Raw genomic sequence first — 17987 nt, 5'->3', positions numbered from 1 at the left:
TTCATTTCTTAAATTAAATCTTTATTCTACGACCTTATATCATAATAAACTACCGTGAATGATATTTTTGCTGTTGCCAGTTTTTGTGCCAGTCTTGTTGCGGTTGGTTCTGCCACTCCTGTTGCCTGTTCTTGTCCCATGGCTTCCACCGGTGCTCCCATCTGTAGTTCTTGTTGGTTTGGTTTTCTGGCTGTTTCGTGGAGGGATTGTGGCTATGGGGGCTGTTGTAGCCTCCTTGGTGGTGGTTCCAGCTGAAAACGTATATTTTTGGTTAAAAATAGGTTAAAGTATGTGGATTGTAATGTTCGTGTGTATTAATCTGTCGGTGCTATCATAGCTCTCGAACAAATGAAACGATTTTGGTTCCGTTATTTGAAAGCTAGTTTAGTCGGGCGCGTTCTTGTTCCTACCTTAGATGTTTGAAGAAAATCGTGCCATGATGGCCGCCGTCACAAAATTTGCGGATTACATATTTTACATAACTCTAAATATTTATATGTATCAAATGAAACGGCTTGATTATTATCATAATTAAACACTAACAAATATCAAATCTAAAAGGCTGGGATTTTTTTGTTCGTAGTTATTAGATACCTATAGCTTTGGACGCTATAGCTTACACTACACCTACCATTTAAACAACCGAAATTACTACTTTATCGACTCACCCATGACTCCCTTCGTAATCATGGCCCTCATTGCTGGCGTAGTTGCCGCTGACGTCATCAAAGGTCTGTGAGTCGTCGCCGAAACGGTCGTGGAGTCCGGGGTTACCGGGAGCCTTCTTCGAGAGCTGGTGGCGAGTTATTATGAATTCCGCGCCACGCTCAGCTATCATCACTATAGGCGCTGCCGTGTTTCCTGTAAATATGCATATGTTAGGCATTAGGATTGGTTGTCTTTTATTAATTTGATCACTTCTATCGTAAAAATATATCTGGGTGGGAGGCAGGGCTTTTCAAGCGTTCATTTACAAATCACATGGCCAAAGCGACGCCCAGAGAATTGAACTTCGGGCACAATATGACGAATTAGATTATGCCTATTAGTCTAAAAAACTGCTTTCTTAAAATCGCATTATGAATCAACTAAAAGCAAAATAAAAAAAGCATGACTTACCAGATGGCACTGTAGGCATAATGGAGCCGTCTATGACTCGCAGACCTGTAAAAAAAATAATTAATATTATTTTGCTATTTTTTCATTGAAACAGCGAATCGTGGAAAGATTTGGGTAGGCCTTTACCCAGCAGTGGGACAAAGTGGGGTAGTTTTTTTTTGCACGTTTTAAACAGTTTCCACAACGTTCAAATCACAAATGCACCCGAAATCAGGACAAACATTCGCGAAGCACACAAGTGCTTGTCCTAGAGGTTATCGCTCCCGACACGTCCCGTTCTGTGGGCTTGGCGTAGTGACCACTCAACCACTCTGCTATCCTTGCAACCCTATAAATTGATTACCTTGTATCCCGTGCACTCTGAGCTGCATATCCACCACCGCCATAGGATCGGACTCGGGGCCCATCTTGCACGTTCCCACTTGATGGTTTTCTGGCGCTGTTTTCTGTTGTGCCAGACATCTGAAGAACTCGTCAGTGGGTTCAGGGCCGCCACCTTCGCACTCGCTACCATACCCCACAGTGGGGATCATGCCGTACTTCTCACGAAGAATCTAGAAATAAAATGTGATGATGACTAAATACGAAACACTCAACAATTACATCGAATTGTGGTTAAACTTTGGCAATGGTAGAAATAAGTGGTGAAAAAGGAAAAAAGATCTTCAGACTACTGGGAAAATTGAAATGTCTGAGAAGGCGTGATCAAGCTAATTTAGCTCTTATACCTAACAACATACAACCCATAAATTTAGCATTCAAAAAGTTCTGGGTAAGTAACTTACAGTTGTATTAACAAGTTTGTAAGCGATCCTGGCGGCGTCAACGATGACGTTAAGCTCGTGTTCATCGTAGAAGTAGTTCGGCTGCATGATGGGTGGCTGCGTCGGGTCCACCGACCTGATGCTCACGAACCCTCGACTGCGAGGCTGCAGTGCTATCGCTGCGATCCTGGACATTGCAGAATAGTATATACTATATTAACGAAAAGAAAAGCACCAAAAAAATTAAGCATTTCTAGTTGAAATATCGATATCGTCCACTAGTTCTGTATCACAAGAATCATTTATTTCGTATGCGCTGATTTGTATGCCATATTAGCTCACATTTTTTAAGTTGGGTTATTTTTCAAAAGTTTTTGAGAGCAATTGAAGCTGGAACGTACTATTTCGTAACCAAAGCTACCTAATAATCACTGAATATCAACTAAGTCCACAAGAGATTACCAGCGCACAAACGTATTGCCTTGATAATGGAATCAGTTTTAAGCAGAAGTAATTCTTACGAGACGTGTCTCTTGTTAGCATTTTCGTCAAGTTCCTCTGGGGTCACGACGGTGCCATCGCCGCAGCTCGCGTAGTAGCCGCCGAAGAAGTACTGCACGTCTGGGTGCCGACCACCCGCTGATGCGTAGCGAGAGTTCACTTTACCTGTCAACTGTAACAAAGTACTCGGTTAGGAGGAGAAAAATAACTGGTGCGCCTTTTAAAATAGCCGCTTAATTTTTCTGATTAGAGTGCTATTAAATAGCTGATTTACTTGTTTGAAATTTTATGTTTTAGAATGAAAAGCTTTACGAATCTATCGAAGTCGTATCCATTTTCGCAAGTTTTTATACTTTTACTTTCTTGTTTATTGTATGTTTGTTTGTTTGTCGTTTACCTTGTATCGTACCTTGTATTGGAGTTGCAACAATCCAAACATTTCCGTTTGGATTTTTGCAACTCAATTTTCAGGGTAGATTTAAACTCGATCACAATGCAATTTGCAATTATAAAAAACGGCTGTACCGATTTTGATAAAATTTGAATGGAGTGGCATTTACAAACGTGGGCATTAAATTCTTTAAATCTATACATTTCATATCAATTTTTAATCTTCAGAATATGTTGCTCAAGTCTAACCTGGGACATTCCCGTACTGGACAGCGGACCCATCCTATTCAGTAGATACTGCGTAGCGACATCCCAGTTCAGGTCGGGAACCTGAGGCTCCTTAGTCAGGGTGAAATCCAGTTGAACGCCGACGTGGTTCTGTAAATTCTGTCCTACTCCCGGCAGGTCTTTTAACGTTGGAATGTTGAATTTGTCCAGAGTGTCCTTGGAACCAACACCGGAGAGGAGCAGGATTTGTGGCGAGTTCAGCGTACCGGCAGAAAGAATAGCCTGGATTAAATAAAAAGGCTTTAAGTTTTATTTTTGGTAGGTACATGTTTTGGACTGTCTTAAAATGATATGGTCTTCACAGAGTCCTTTACCAAGCCGTAAGAAAACAAAAGTGTAACTTAGTTCTTCAATGTATTTTGTATCATTACCCCAAAGCAGCGATAACGTACTCAACTTTTAACCGAATTCAAAAAGCACGAGGTTTTAAATTCTTTTGGTTTTTTTTTTTATGGATGGATCAATCTATTTTGTTGATTCTGTTTTCATTTAACGTTTAATAGCTTTCTGTAGTTTTTATTTGAAGATGATTGTATGTTTTCGTCCCAAAAAAATATTAAATTCAACTCACCTCCTTATTAACTTTGACAGTCTTGGTTTCGCCGTTCTTAATATACTCGACTCCCGTAACCTTCTTGGTGACCGGGTCTATGATGACGCGGGATCCAAGCGCGTTCAACAACACGTGAAGGTTTGCTCGTCGTGATCCGGGTCGGAGGTAAGCACGAGCTGTGCTGTACCGGGAACCACCACTGTGGGAACACAATCAACCATCATTATATAGCTATGGGTATGACGGTAAGAGCAAAACCTCTTTAGACTAGAATAATAATTTATTCTAATGTCATTTGCTCTGGTTCTGGTGCTTCTGGAAAGCAGTAGCAGGTGTTTAGACTTTAAGTCATCATCATTTAAATGTTCTTTTTTGTAGGTATATGTCCCGTGACTGAGACAGTACGATATAGGTTTAATATTTCTGATCTTCAGTTAAAATACTTACTCGTTGTAAGCCTGTGCGATGGTAAAGCCGGTCACAGACTCTCCGTTCAGGTCGCTGGTGGGAGGGTATCCCAGCTCGATGGCTGCTGATACCACGTCATGAGCAAACTGCGGCGCGTGACGGAACTATACAATTAATAAAATATTTTTAGGGCAGCTCATAAATATAATGACAGATCCATTAACAAAATTCAGTACTTCAATATTTTTTTTCGATTCGACATTTTCGTTATTAATCACTGTTATTTACTTTTTGTACTGGTAGCGGTCCCCCCGTACTATGAGACTGTCCGGACACGCCATTTCCAATTTCCCTATTATCTTCGCTCCTCAGGAAGTATGGCAGCACCTCGTACCACGACCAACCCGTCGCACCGTTGACGGCCCAGCCATCGTAATCAGCCGGCTGGCCGCGCATGTACATCATACCGTTTATCACAGAACAACCACCTGTAACAAATTAAAGTTCGAATGACGTCAGCAGAGCAATTAAAACAGGTTATTTGACTTGGCCGAGCCCCGAACAAACTAGGTATCTACCTACGTCATCAAAACATTGATGGCGTTTAGTTTTAGCTTGTTTTATTGATTGATGCATCCTGGTAATATTATAAACACGAAAGTCTGTATGTGTGGCTGTTTGTACCTCTTTCACGCAAATACCATTGAACGGATTTAGGCGGAACTTGGTGCACAGATAGTTTATAACCAGGAGTATGGATAGGATAGATTTCATCCCGGTATTATGTTTCCGTAGAAACATTTTTGATTCCTAGCGAGCGGGCCCGCGCACCTTTTGATTTATATTCCTAGTCAACAAATAAGTATGGTCAACAGCCACATTAAATAATTCCTTACCTAACATTTTCGCTCTCGGCCAACTGCATAGGCCGCCGTCTTCCAAGCACGCTTTCTCTTGTTTCTCCGTCTTGTACTGCCAGTCTGTGTCATCTCTGCCCCAGTATGCCGTCACCCACGCTGGTACACTTGACTGGGTTGGTTCGTCGCCACCTGCTTCTATTAACAACACCTGGGAAAAGGAGGGTTTTAATGTAATGGTCAGATTAATAAAAAAAATGTAGTTTGATAAAATTAAGACTCGCTTTGCTCGTGCAAAGGGTTAACAAAATCGAATACCAACTATATCTAGTGGGTAAAGTAAATTTATTTAAATGCAGAAAACATTACGAGATCATAATTTCTTTGATATTTTTGTAGCGTATTTTTGTTCGTTTTTAAAGCGGCAGCAGAAATATCATCTATCAAAATATCAACTATCTGTCTGTCTAACTGATGAGCTACAGCCTGATAACGAACGGATAGACAGAGGAGACTCAACGGAGTTCAATTCTTACCCTTCTGGGTACGGAACGAATCTCTTAGGCCTTGACACCGGCAGTGCTTAGTTAAAAGGGTATTATTGAAACCATCCTACAATTACTCGTGAACCTTCAAACAAAGCTTATCATTGCGCAAGAAACCTTGTCGATGGGACAATGCGTGTCAAACCACAGTCTTGCGTGAAATCGACACGAATACCCATTGTTTTGGGACCTAGAGTAGGCTTAATAAGCGTGGCTTCACCTGTGTTTAACAAAGGCTAATCCTATATAACTTAGGTGACCTAGGTCATAAAGTATACTGGTAATAGGTCTAGGACGAAACGAACCAGGTGAATTTTAATGTTAAATTGTCTACTCATTGTCCAAAAGCAAATAGAGTATATAAAGTAAGCTGTACTCATTTCTGTATTCAATTCAATAAAAAAAAAATGTAGTCACAAAATGTTGAAAAAACTTAAGATAGCGAAATTTGATGTAAAATACGGATGGACAGTATTGTCCTGGTATTTTTACTCTTTGGCTACGATGCCTTAAATGATTTAAAAATAAAATATTATTAGAGCAATTTATTATCAAGGCCACCTTCCTATTAATAGATAATGCAAAACGCTACTTAATAATGATATCGATAACTTCATAATAGCCTGCAAACTACAAAAAAACCGCTAAAAACTTCACCTTGACTTTGACTTCAATTGATCTTGAACTTTAATGAATTCGCGTGCGATCATTTTGAATCGCAATGCGTAATACTGACCTCCAATGAGCCGGGTACAGGTATAGTTAGTTTGTTTTCAAGCTAAGATTATATGTACACATGATTACTTGTAATTATTTCCAGATTATCAGAACCATCATGGCTGTGCTATGAATATTATTTTGTGAAATATATACCATATTTTAATATATTAATATATATTACCATATTTTTTAACCTTATACATGTTAGATAAGTGAGTTTAGGTAGCTATATACTTTTTTAAGGTTTTCCCATTTTCTTCCTATGAAAGTTAATGATTTTTTTTCTTACCAAAGATCGATAGCCCGCCTCACATATAAGGGTAGAAAAAACTCGTCCGTTAGGGCAAATTTCAAAGTTTAAATCTAGGCTAGCGGCCTCTTGTTATATTGTAATTGATATAGAGATTTCAAGTTGACGCATAGTAAAAAGCAAGCTTCTATTCATCCACATCTATTCAGACTACATACCTTCCACTGAGGATTTTCCGACAGCCTGCCAGCCACCACAGAGCCGGCCGTACCCCCGCCGATCACCACAAAGTCATAGTTGTCATCTGGCGGGTCCCTGCTCGTGACCCTGTTGCAGGGGTCCGCTAGGTCACAGCGGCCGTTGATGTAGGCCTCCAGGATCGTCATGAATAGAAGAAACTGGTTCGGGCACGACGATACCATGGAGGGACCCACTTCCCGAATGGGGCATCCACATGCCTGCCAAGGAAAGAAGGAGCATTAAAAATTGAACATTCCACATAATTAGGATGCAAAAAAGAAAAATAGTTTCATGGTGCCACAATGGCCTTCAAACATAATGAGAACAGTTGCAAATGAGTTTTTATGCATATTATTATGGCCCTTAACTAATACAGTAACATTCTCATTAGGAGTAGTTCCTATTCCACTATTAGCCGATTTAACTACCTATGAAAGAGGTAAAATCGATTTTCTAAAAACTCGCCATCACGTTCCAAACTTAAATGAAATTTAGACATTATTATTCAATAGTGTCACAGATACATGCGAAGTATAACCTTTAAAATACACTAGTCCAAGTAAGGAATTAGTGTCCTCAACTTAGATTGCGCTGATTTTCAAACCAAATAATCACCGAAAACGTGACGAGTGCTAACAATGCTAAAATCATTACCTCAATTGCCGTATCTAGCATTCGTTTTGCACATACCATTGACAAACGAAATACGGAAGGCCGGTGAATCAGGAAACACATTTGAACACATTCTGCACGCAACGGAAGAATTTAGCGACGCTCCCACACAAAGGGCCGATCATGATAATTGACATAATCAGTGAATGATTAACTGATAATCGAAGAAAAACAAAGACAGGATGATTGTCATTCATCATTGAACTCAATAAAAACGGAATGGCCTATGTTTTTGCAGTATTACTGTGTAAACATTGCTGCATTGGTATGAACATAATTAGGTACCTGTATGTCCATACGTTCGTTACTAGCACAGCCTTTGTAAGTATACCTACTTGCAATTGACAAATTGTATATAAGTTTACCAAAAGAGATAGAATCAGGTTATTATTTCATGAATTGATGGCGTAATCGAAAAAGTGAAACAAAAATCGCGGTCTGGCGTCTGCCATATGCCAAATCAATACAATTAAATCTTTTATAATAACTATCGTGAGACTGATTAATTACTGAATTATGTAACGGTTCACTCACTTGTATCTATCCGGGGTGCCCAACTAGTTTCGGACCCAACCGAAGTCCTTAATCATGAGCTGACGCGTGAGTAAACATAAACATCATTTAACAATTAAATCTTATCTTTTAATGTACCTATTTAGTCAATTACTTGAACGCATTTTGAACGAATGACATCATTAATCAAATCCATATGCAGTCCTTTTCACTTTTTAAGACTGTGATCAACTTCTGGTGACAAGCGAATTAAACCAAGCCTAACTCGCTATGACTTTTTTTATAATGTTACATCAACTTTCCTTATCATTCTTGGCATACTATTTTATATTCTGTTTTGGAATATCTTAAAGTTAGCTTATTTAACGGAAATAATTACAAGTAATCATTGAAGGTTACACACTCACATTTGAGATGAGAACAGATACTTAGATGTACCGGAAGACCAAGTAATTATTTTGAACTATAACAATAATTTAAAAGAACAAAAACTATTAAAAAGGTGCCGCCATAACCTTTAAACTACAAAAAAATATAATTATATATCTCAATGGTTTTTGCTATGTTTGGTATTTAAATAATGTTAATACGAAGGACGAATTTAATATTATAATTTTAAAGGTTGTGTGTAAAAAAGAGATTAACTTAGTAAGCGCTAATGTGATGACAACGGACAAGACAATTGTTATAAACAATGTAATTCCATAAGAGCTATGTAGGTGAAATTAAGTGGTAGGAATTTATGATAGAAGGTAGCACCATAGTGGTAATTTTCGGCAGTATTAGGCCTCCACTAATACTAGGCGGCGCATTAAAGGTCGTAGAGCGAATTCTCGCTTCAATTAATTTTGTGATAGTCGTTAAGGGAATAAATCATCAATCATCTGTCGTCATCATCATTAGCTTTGAATATATCACTGCTGGGTAGGTAGGCGTCCCTTTGTTTAAGCCATTCTCCTCTGTATCTTGTATTTCGTGTCTTCCTATACCCGTTCCCTTTTTTTTATTTTGTCAGAACATTTCAACCTCTTCCTATTGACATAGCAAAATAAAAGAAGTAAAGTTAAACCCGACTTGAGCTTTAATCCCTAATGAATTATTTACAAATAGAACACAGTTTAATAAAATACCTAAGTCTAGAATAAAAACAAAAGATTTCCATGCCAATGAATAACTCATGTAACTAATGAATCCGATTTCTTCGAAGACGTTGTGAAAATCGTGATGGGAGTATTCCATAATATAACATCGTGATGACTATGTAATTATATCAATTAGCCATATGGTACCTACAATAAAACTAAATCATGATGAATTTGCATCGCGCTTACTCATTGTTTCCCGATCGCAGCCATAAACTAACGCGTAGCGGATATCAGATGTGGCATCTTTGTATGAATAATGAAAAAAGGTTTTAATTGAGAATAGGTATAATTTAAATCAAATCAAATCTTTATTGCATACCATAATGTTACATAGGTGGTAAATTATAACTAGGTTCACAGCTCATTATGGACCCTGTCGGGCACAGCAAAAGTAGGAGAGAGGAGGACAATGCTATTTATTAAGTAAAATTATATATTATCTATTATCAGTATTATGATATATTTTAATATTATGTATTGCATATTTGTATAAAGGTTATATTAATTTTATCTGTACTAAATTTTTTTGTAGGTACTTTTTATTTTTATTTTTTTTAACTTATCTTTACTATGTAATTACCTTCGTAAGTACGTGTACCTATATTATGAAAAGGCTTTGATTGTGTGTACTATTAAGTGTATGGAGCGTTGAACGAGTTAAGGTTTTTTGTCTTACAAAAAATTCTGTGATAGCCTAGTGGTAAGACCGCAAATAATTAACGTTGATGCGCCCAAGCAAGATGATATGCGTGACAGTTTTCGTATTCCTTGCTACGCAAATTTCTTACTTCAAACGAAGCAAACGAAATAAAATATTTTTCCCGTAAAAAAAAATTATAAGTTGTTCCAGATAAAAATGTTCCAGATATCATTTATATTATTAACTGTAAAGTAAATATATTTATATGTCATCTACATGGAACGGAACTTTTGTCAATAGAGATTGACAACACTTGACACTTTGACTTTGACAGTATTCACACTGTTTAGTCTGTTTGTATATGTTGCGACTGTTTTGAGTTTTTGTTGATAGTGACTTTTTTATTGTTTTTGTTAAGTATTTCGCTTTTGCTAAGCCCGTTGTCTGTTGTTTTTGTTTTTTCCTGCATTCTACAATGCCGAAGAAATCACAAAAGACTATTTTAGACTCTCAAAGTCGGGAGTTGGTGATTCGATTGAGGGACTATTTTGAAAGAGAACGAACAAACGGAGGCCCGTTGATATCAATCGACAGAGTCGTCGACCGAGTTGCAGCAGCACTGGACATCGGGAGAAATACAGTTTCCCGAATAACAAAAGAAAAATTCGGTGAAACGGGTATGGAAGATAACAAATTGACGACTCCATCAAAGAAGCGCCGGCGTAACGCTTCTATTACAGATCTAGATAGTTTTGATATAGATGCAATACGCAACCATATTTTCTCGTATTATGACAGAAATGAATACCCCACGTTAATTAAATTAAAAAAGTCGTTAAAAGAGGCTGAACTATTCGCTGGCGGTGTTACGTCGCTACGGCTCATATTAAATAAAGCGGGTTTAAAGTGGAAGAGGGTTGATAAAAAAAGAATATTAATCTGAAGAGTTACTTTTTTAGAATCAGCCAAGGATATAACTAACTGGAGCAGTGTCATTTTCTTGGACCAAACTTGGTTGAATGCTAACCACCCAGTTGGTATAATGTGGACTGATGCTGCTCACAGGTCTACCAAAATGCCAGAGAGGGAAAAGGTGAGCGACATATAATGTGTCATGCCCTGCTAGCATGGAGACTATCATGAAGGAATGAGTGCTGACAAATTTAAAGAATGGTTCACCAATTTGTTTAAGTAATTTAATTTTAATATTATTTTTAATTAATATGTAGTTAATCTAGTATAGTAATAATGAACAATGCAAGGTATAATGTAAGGTATAAGGTAAGGTATAATTCCCGGCAGCTCCTCCTCCTCAGCCTCCAGCACAACATAATAAAGACAAACTGGTACAAAGGGCCTTAACAACATACAAGGGATTCGCACAAAATAGATTTCTACAAAAGTTAACGCCATGGCGTTTGAAACTGTAGAATAGAATAAGAAGCTAGCCATGTTTACATGACAAAGACGATCACTTATTCTAGAGTAAATGTAGAAAAAACATTCAACAGCATTCTCAAAAATGTTAAATGAACGTCATATTTGTAATTGATTATTAATAAAAAAAAAACATACAGCAAAGAACATGTATGTTTCATTGATATAAGTATTAGAGTACTTTAAATCAAATATGTGATTGTGACTGTGACATGAGAAATCTATTTATTTTAGCTCTAATCATTACTTTAAGTTGTTGTTGTTTTGTTAGACTTATAGCTTTTAAAAAAAGATTATTTTTAAATGATTTATCACCAAGCAATTATTTGCATTTGTATTTGCTATTTTAAACTTTAGACTGCTACTCAATATGACTTTTTGATAATATGAGTTGTTTATACAATAAAATAAAGGTGACACCAATAAAATACAGTTTTTGCTATTTATATCATTTACTAAAATTAATAGCAATAAGTGTTTGAATGTATAATAGTATAACACACAACTAGAAATGAAATTTAAAATTAATATAAATAAAAAAATTAAAGTTAAAAAAGTCTTATATCATTTTAACAAACATTTGAGCTTGGACCTCTCTTGCAGTACCTAATTTTTTGGGCTGTCAAAAGTAGAAGTAGATACAGGATCTGATGATAAAGTGCTATCCTCATCATAATGCTCTGCATGTCTTGTGAAAAAACTGTTCCAGCTTTGCTATGACAATGTTTAAAGAAAAAATAGTGAAATTAATGAAATTAAACAGAACTCCGACGCCCACTTTCAAGCTAGACGAAATGGCCAAGGAACGTAGGCACCTAGTCCTCAGCTTGTCACTATACCATTGCTAGTAAAATTTCATAGGATTGATTTGGGCGCAAATAAAAGGTGCGTTAAGTTATATAAACACATACTGTACATTATTTTTTTTAGAAAAATAAAAACAGTGATAAAAAAGGATTTGCAGGGTTCTAAATAGATGTTTATCTTTTAAGGTTTCGCTTCCAAAAGAAACACGACCCCACCATTTACGACGAACAAAATGTTGAAGTTGCTGGACGAAGCCTAGCATAACGACCCCAGGTGATCGGAGAAAAGTTATAGAAAAAACGCAAAGGACGATACAGGCAGACTGGAATAAATATATCCGAAAAGACCGAATTCACGTCCAGCAACTAATTATTACCGTTGGAGACCTGACAGATTCAGACAAGAGCTCGTAGTCGTCTAGTTCTGACTGTAGCGATTAATAAGATAAAATAAAGGATTAGATTATTAGACAAACTCTTAATTTCAGCTTTCATTTACGAGTGGTCCCAGTCGCCGGAAGAAAAATATTAATTTTTTACGGATCCTGCGACTGGGACCGCAGTTGATGGAAGCCTCCTCAAGACAACTCTATAATTATAACTTATTATAAAGATATGTAAATGATAATGGCTTACCTCTGGTTCTCTTATCATATTGCTGTCTGTCTTGTTGTTGTGTTAATCTATAAACAATAGAAATAAAATTATGATCTCACATATCTTTTAAGTTACTTTTTGAAAGACAATGTAGAAATGTTAATTTTTACATTGACCCGACCGGGGATCGAACCCGGGACCTCAGAGCTAGCGACACCTTGAAACCGGTGCGTACGCCACTCGACCACGGAGGTCGATATAATTAGAAGGGATCTGTCTGGATGTCTTATCTATTTGATATCTTACAGATCTATGCTAATAATCTGAGCATAGGAGTTGATTACTTTAACTAAGACCAAGCACGTATTCTGAAATAATATATGTCATTGTTCTTACAGTGAGCGCTTTGGCTAAGTACCTGCCTACTTGAACATTTGTGCAGTAAGTATACAATTCTACGATTTACAAAAGCGCATCTAATTCGAACGTCCTGTCCTTACTTCTAAAACAATGCGTAACTTTCGTTTGAAATGTACCTAACCGTTTTTCTTTTATTTTGCTTCATCTCGCACACATTACATTTGACATCTTTCAAGCAAAATATTTGACAGAGGTAAGCATTTCTTTTTACAATTTACAAAATTATTCATGGTTATTTAAAAATAAGGCGACAGTTACGATGGTTAAAATTTAAATAGGTGATTTGTTTCGCTTTTCTTGTGTGAAATCGAAATTCCCTTTGTTTATCTGGTAGCTTATTTGTTTCTTAAAGTCAAGGACTGAAATGAAACATGTCTGTTTTACTGATTATTGCAGCTTACTATAATGGCTTAAAGATTTTTTTAGCTACACAGACAGCAGCAAGAAATATAGAGACGACAAAAGCTTGCTTTGTTTTGTTTAAATGGTTCAGGTGTTTAATCGACTTAGCATATTCTGATTTAACAGCCTAGGTTCCTTCCATCACGGCTAGTTCAGAGTCTAGCTAAGTGCATGTGACTTGAATGTTTGTGCAAACCCAGACACAAGGATTGTTCATTTGCTACGACTGTCGTCTTTTAGAATAACTTCATCAATAAAATTGGTGTTAAAAAAGAGAAACGCTCGCCTCACTTTTTTATGTCTCGGAACTCAAAAACTAAAACATATTTTAGTAAAGTATATGATAATATGTGAAAGGACCAAAAACTCTGTCAAAAGGACCAAGTAGCGACAGTGATAACGGATTAACTGGAATTCGGAACACGTTCTCTTTAAAACGAGTGTGACAACTTGAGAGAGGACCAATGTGGTACTTTTTGAGTTATTTTTGGGAAAACAAACAAACTCGTAGAGCAACATATTTATAAGTATAAAAACGATTTATCTAATCACATTTAAATAAACAAAACAGAGTGTAAAATAAGCTACAATTTACAGAAAAGCAATCCTACTGATATTATAAACGAGAAAGTCGGTACTAAACCTTTCAATCTCGCATTTTAAAGAAAACAAAATTTTGGAAGCTGGTAAACCCATTCCCAAGTTATGCCAAGACGAAAGAATTTGTCTAAGATTGTTTATATTGTATGAAACAACGTAACTAGCGGCGGAATCCCCAGTTTTTACGAATATTCGGAAACTACATAAAAACTAGCCTAACCAGTTGTTAAAAGGAACTATGGAAATTGTTATTTAATTGATAGACGTCATGTTTTTCGGTTTTTATAAAAGTTTTTAGTAGGCGTACAAATTAAACACATACTGTAGTAATTACGAATCTTCATAAGATCTCCTATTATTTATTAATACTTCTCGTTCATGAACAATGTTACAATGGCAGATTTAATACCTGAGACATTCTCTATCAGAGTCAAATAGGGGTGGTGCAGGCAATAAGAGATAGGAAAATAATAAGAGCTAATATAAAGAGAGTGATATTATTATCATATATAAATACACTACATTGTCCTAATAAATAATAGTAGGTATCTATATAAGAAAGTGTGTAGGTAGATATGTGAAATATATAAACTTTCTTAATATATATTATAGGAAATAGGTATATATTGAAGAGAACAATAAAATAATAGAATATTATTTTATTATTGTATATATTATTACATGCACATTTATTCTTAATATGATAAAGCGGAACAGTTTGCTTCAACGCGTTTATCTCAAGAATTAAGGGTATATTTCAGCGTTTGAAACCCATTTATTGAGAAGATGTATAGGATATACTCGTATACGTATACCATCAAGCAATGAATTACAGGAGCAGAGCAGTAATGAAATTTGTTATAAAAATGAGGAGAAATCGCGTGCACTGTGGTTTAAAAAAACCTAAGTTATATATATTTATATATCTTCTTGACTACGCGAATGAAGTTGCGAGCATCAGTAAGTAGTAAGTAGATATGATAAGAAATAAGGAAGATGGAAATATAGGGACCAAACAGATAAATTGGAAATAAAAAACCGAAGCCTTATTGCAAGGACGTTGACACTAAAAAAATGTAACTATAAAGTTATGTAAATTATATCATGCCTTTTATGGCCGACCGCAAAAAAAATGGAATTTGGAATATATAAATTGAGGTTTTAGGAACAGATTAAAGAAAGCTAAATCCTCTTTTTGAGCACATTTATGAAAGACTTAAAGAAATGTGCCAAAACATTAGATGTAACTTGGTGCAGATTAGCTTTTTAATTAAATATATGTACATAGGTTTAATTAAAATGCAAACCTACTGATTGTATAAACGCAATGTGAATGCATGTTTGTTGCAACACGTAGTCGTATATGGTTTTAATGTTTATATTTATTTTGTCAAAAGACTATGTCCATATCCACACTCGATATACACAAAATTCTAAATAAAAAACAAACTATGCATAAAATATAAAAATATCGGTGTTATGTTATAAGTAGTCAAGTTCAATGTTACCACAGATGGAAACAGGTCCTTGATTACCCAACAGCTATTATTACCGCCAAGCCAACATCCGCGCCGCGAGCAAAAAAGAACGGTAATGTGTTTAACTTAACGTTACTCTGTCGGAAGAGTAATTATTGTTATTTTAATACAGTTTTTATGTACCTAAGACTAGAATATAATTATTTTATTTTTATTTCAATAGTTTTTCCTTTATAATAAATTTTTAATTACTCGTCTTTGACAGCCTTAATTTAATAGCTGTTATTTCTCTTTTAATGATAATTTATACAGTTTTTTGATTAGTCACTGTCACTCCTAGTATTGCAATCTTTGTTCTTACACCAAGAGATCTGACAATTAAGATTTATATGTTAAAATATACAATATCTAAAATTGTATCAATAAATATCGAAATATTAACAAAAAATGTAGAGGTCAGAGAAACAGTATGTTTTACGTAAAATATTATATTTACCTGAATCAAATCTCAGTAAAATTGAAATCAAAATAAAAGCTTGAGAAAAGACTTTACAGAGCTATAAATAATCTAGACTGTATGAGTCTAGATTATTTGTACCTCGCTCTAATTTTATTCGAGTCGTCTAGTCTCGAATTAAGCTAAGCTTGTATTATGACTACTAGACAACTGATAAACATACTTAAATATTTCTAAACAAATACATATTATATAGATAAATGACACCTAGACACAGAACAAATGATTGTGCTCATCACACAAATATTTGTTCTGGGTGGGAATTGAACCCACGACCTCCGATGTAGCAGTCAGGGCTACTAACTACTAGACCAACAGGCCAGTCGTCGCCAATGTTTCCAAAGTGTAGGTAATTTTTGATTTTACCGGTGAGAAAGTCCAGTGATTAGTAAAGGTATTTGCGATTGTTTTAATAATGTATTTAGTTTAAAATGTATCGACCACATTGCTATGTGTGGTGGACAACCACAAACTTTCGCCCACAGATATTTGCGACTGGCAAGCATAAACAATGATCACACTTTCCTTGCTTTCTTAAAGAAGGTCAATGTCGTTTAAACAAAAGTTATGGTTTCCGTTTACATCAGGTACGGTCAGTTACAAAAGTCAGATTATTAAAAGAAGCTGAAAAAAATCATATTGAGATACTGTTGTGTTAATATGAAATAAAATAGGCTTGACACTTCGTATATGTAGTTAAAATATGTACTAAACTACTTACTATGTATTTTTGGGAAACCAACAAATACAATATACGCAATCGAGAAAAAAAAATGTTCATAATCGTAATGTAAATCTTATTCTGTAAGTACTGGCTTTTTGCCCGCGTCGAGGTCGGTTATATCGCGTTTCCAAGAGAACTCTTCAAAAGTCCGGGATAAAAACTATCCTATGTTCTTTCTCAAGGTCAACTCTATCTCTGTACCAAATTTCATTAAAATCAGTTCAGTGGTTTAGACGTGAAAGCGTGACAGACAGACAGAGTTACTTTCGCATTTATAATATTAGTAGGGATTGCTGTCTGTACCTGCTTATGTAAAACTGTGATATTTAGAAGCCAAGGTTAATTTCTAGGTTTTGACAATGGATTTGTAGGTATTATTTTTGAACATCAGTGATTTTATTCGATAAATATTGCTAACAACCCAAAGTAAGTTAACCAATGCTAAAATCTTCGTCCTTCATTTGCTGGTATCATTACATTATTTGGGTCTATCTACTATTTACAAAAACTATGTATACGATACGCAAATTTATCTTTGATTACAAATCTTTGGTCTGCATTTGATATTACTAGGACACATTTTTTTTAACCGTGACATTTTCCACGAAATAATAAAATTTAATTCGTCGTTAATGTCACGGTTTCCAACTAAATTTACCTAATTTATATTGATTTATATTATCTAAATGCTGCACCTTGTGAACGATCAAAGAAAATTCACCAGGAACAAATGTTCACAAAGAAAAAACATACATTATTTATCAATAGTATAAGCCTGCACAAGCTTAAGTTTTGGAATACCGTTCCTTCCATTGTAAATAATATTACTCAACTAAACACATATCTTAATTTGTCAATAAGCTAGGTAACTATTTAGAAATTATTCGTTTTCAACCTTATTCTAAAAACTCTACGCATCTTTTGACTTCATCTCCATTTTTACATCAAAACTATAGACCAAAAGATCCTTAATATTCAAATCGATTTACCTTAAATATTGTTATCACTAAACGGCGAGCTATCACTATCACTAATAAATAAATAAATACCGCGAGATGCGCACATGAGCACACGCGCGGCCGACAACGGACTGCGCGTGCGCCGTTATTGTTTATATGGAGAAGACACGCTGTCCACAAGGACCGGTACACACTGGACGTGGAAGATGAGCTTTAGGATGACTCTGATGCGTCAGTGTGTATTGGACTTTATACTGTATTGTAAATGTTATGAACACGTTGTGTATATTACGCCCTGAATAATGAAGGCCTGGCTGTGTACTTAAAAAGTGGCCAACAGGGCCCCGATTCTGCTATTTTACAATAGCCGATGAGTGAATGGCATTTGAATTAAATTTGTAATCATTCCTATTCTCTAATCATTTTGCCAATACAACAATTG

The 17987-nt window shown here is 35.7% G+C and overlaps 2 protein-coding genes across 4 annotated transcripts; one reads left to right on the top strand and one right to left on the bottom strand.

Annotated features, from left to right (window-relative positions):
* LOC113502752 (glucose dehydrogenase [FAD, quinone]-like) lies at positions 1-17738 on the bottom strand. 2 transcript variants are annotated; one of them, XM_026884414.1, is made up of 14 exons: positions 17576-17738; positions 12485-12531; positions 6614-6853; positions 4920-5091; positions 4312-4511; positions 4063-4187; positions 3634-3814; positions 3024-3284; positions 2405-2556; positions 1905-2070; positions 1463-1673; positions 1120-1164; positions 669-861; positions 1-251 (listed from the first exon to the last, which is right to left on the bottom strand). In XM_026884414.1, the coding sequence occupies exons 2-14, from the start codon at positions 12500-12502 to the stop codon at positions 50-52; spliced, it is 2166 nt and encodes a 721-aa protein (XP_026740215.1). In that variant the 5' UTR covers positions 12503-12531; positions 17576-17738; the 3' UTR covers positions 1-49. The 2 variants fall into 2 exon arrangements, with proteins under 2 accessions (XP_026740215.1, XP_026740214.1); XM_026884413.1 differs by lacking the exon at positions 17576-17738 and having other exon boundaries at positions 12485-12556.
* LOC113502754 lies at positions 10005-12490 on the top strand. Of its 2 annotated transcripts, XM_026884419.1 has the most exons (3): positions 10005-10282; positions 10565-10698; positions 12035-12103. In XM_026884419.1, exons 1-3 carry the CDS (start codon positions 10081-10083, stop codon positions 12086-12088), a joined length of 390 nt encoding a protein of 129 aa, XP_026740220.1. In that variant the 5' UTR covers positions 10005-10080; the 3' UTR covers positions 12089-12103. The 2 variants fall into 2 exon arrangements, 1 of the variants encoding a protein (XP_026740220.1); XR_003401380.1 differs by lacking the exons at positions 10005-10282; positions 10565-10698 and adding an exon at positions 11662-11927 and having other exon boundaries at positions 12035-12490.
* Positions 17739-17987: the final 249 nt, after the last annotated feature.

Source organism: Trichoplusia ni, chromosome 18, assembly GCF_003590095.1.
Source record: "Trichoplusia ni isolate ovarian cell line Hi5 chromosome 18, tn1, whole genome shotgun sequence".
Classification (NCBI taxonomy): domain Eukaryota; kingdom Metazoa; phylum Arthropoda; class Insecta; order Lepidoptera; family Noctuidae; genus Trichoplusia; species Trichoplusia ni.
The sequence above is the reverse complement of the archived record's forward strand: the minus strand, read 5'-3'. Positions and strand labels throughout refer to the sequence as shown.

Coding starts and splice junctions, on each gene's coding strand:
- LOC113502752 (XM_026884414.1), bottom strand. Junction 4,512..4,919: donor GCCGAGAGCGAAAATGTTAG/GTAAGGAATTAT, acceptor AATTTGTTACAG/GTGGTTGTTCTGTGATAAAC. Junction 862..1,119: donor TATGCCTACAGTGCCATCTG/GTAAGTCATGCT, acceptor GCATATTTACAG/GAAACACGGCAGCGCCTATA.
- LOC113502754 (XM_026884419.1), top strand. CDS start 10,081: ATGCCGAAGAAATCACAAAAGACTATTTTAGACTCTCAAAGTCGGGAG. Junction 10,283..10,564: donor AGAAAAATTCGGTGAAACGG/GTATGGAAGATA, acceptor TTACTTTTTTAG/AATCAGCCAAGGATATAACT. Junction 10,699..12,034: donor AAATGCCAGAGAGGGAAAAG/GTGAGCGACATA, acceptor TTATCTTTTAAG/GTTTCGCTTCCAAAAGAAAC.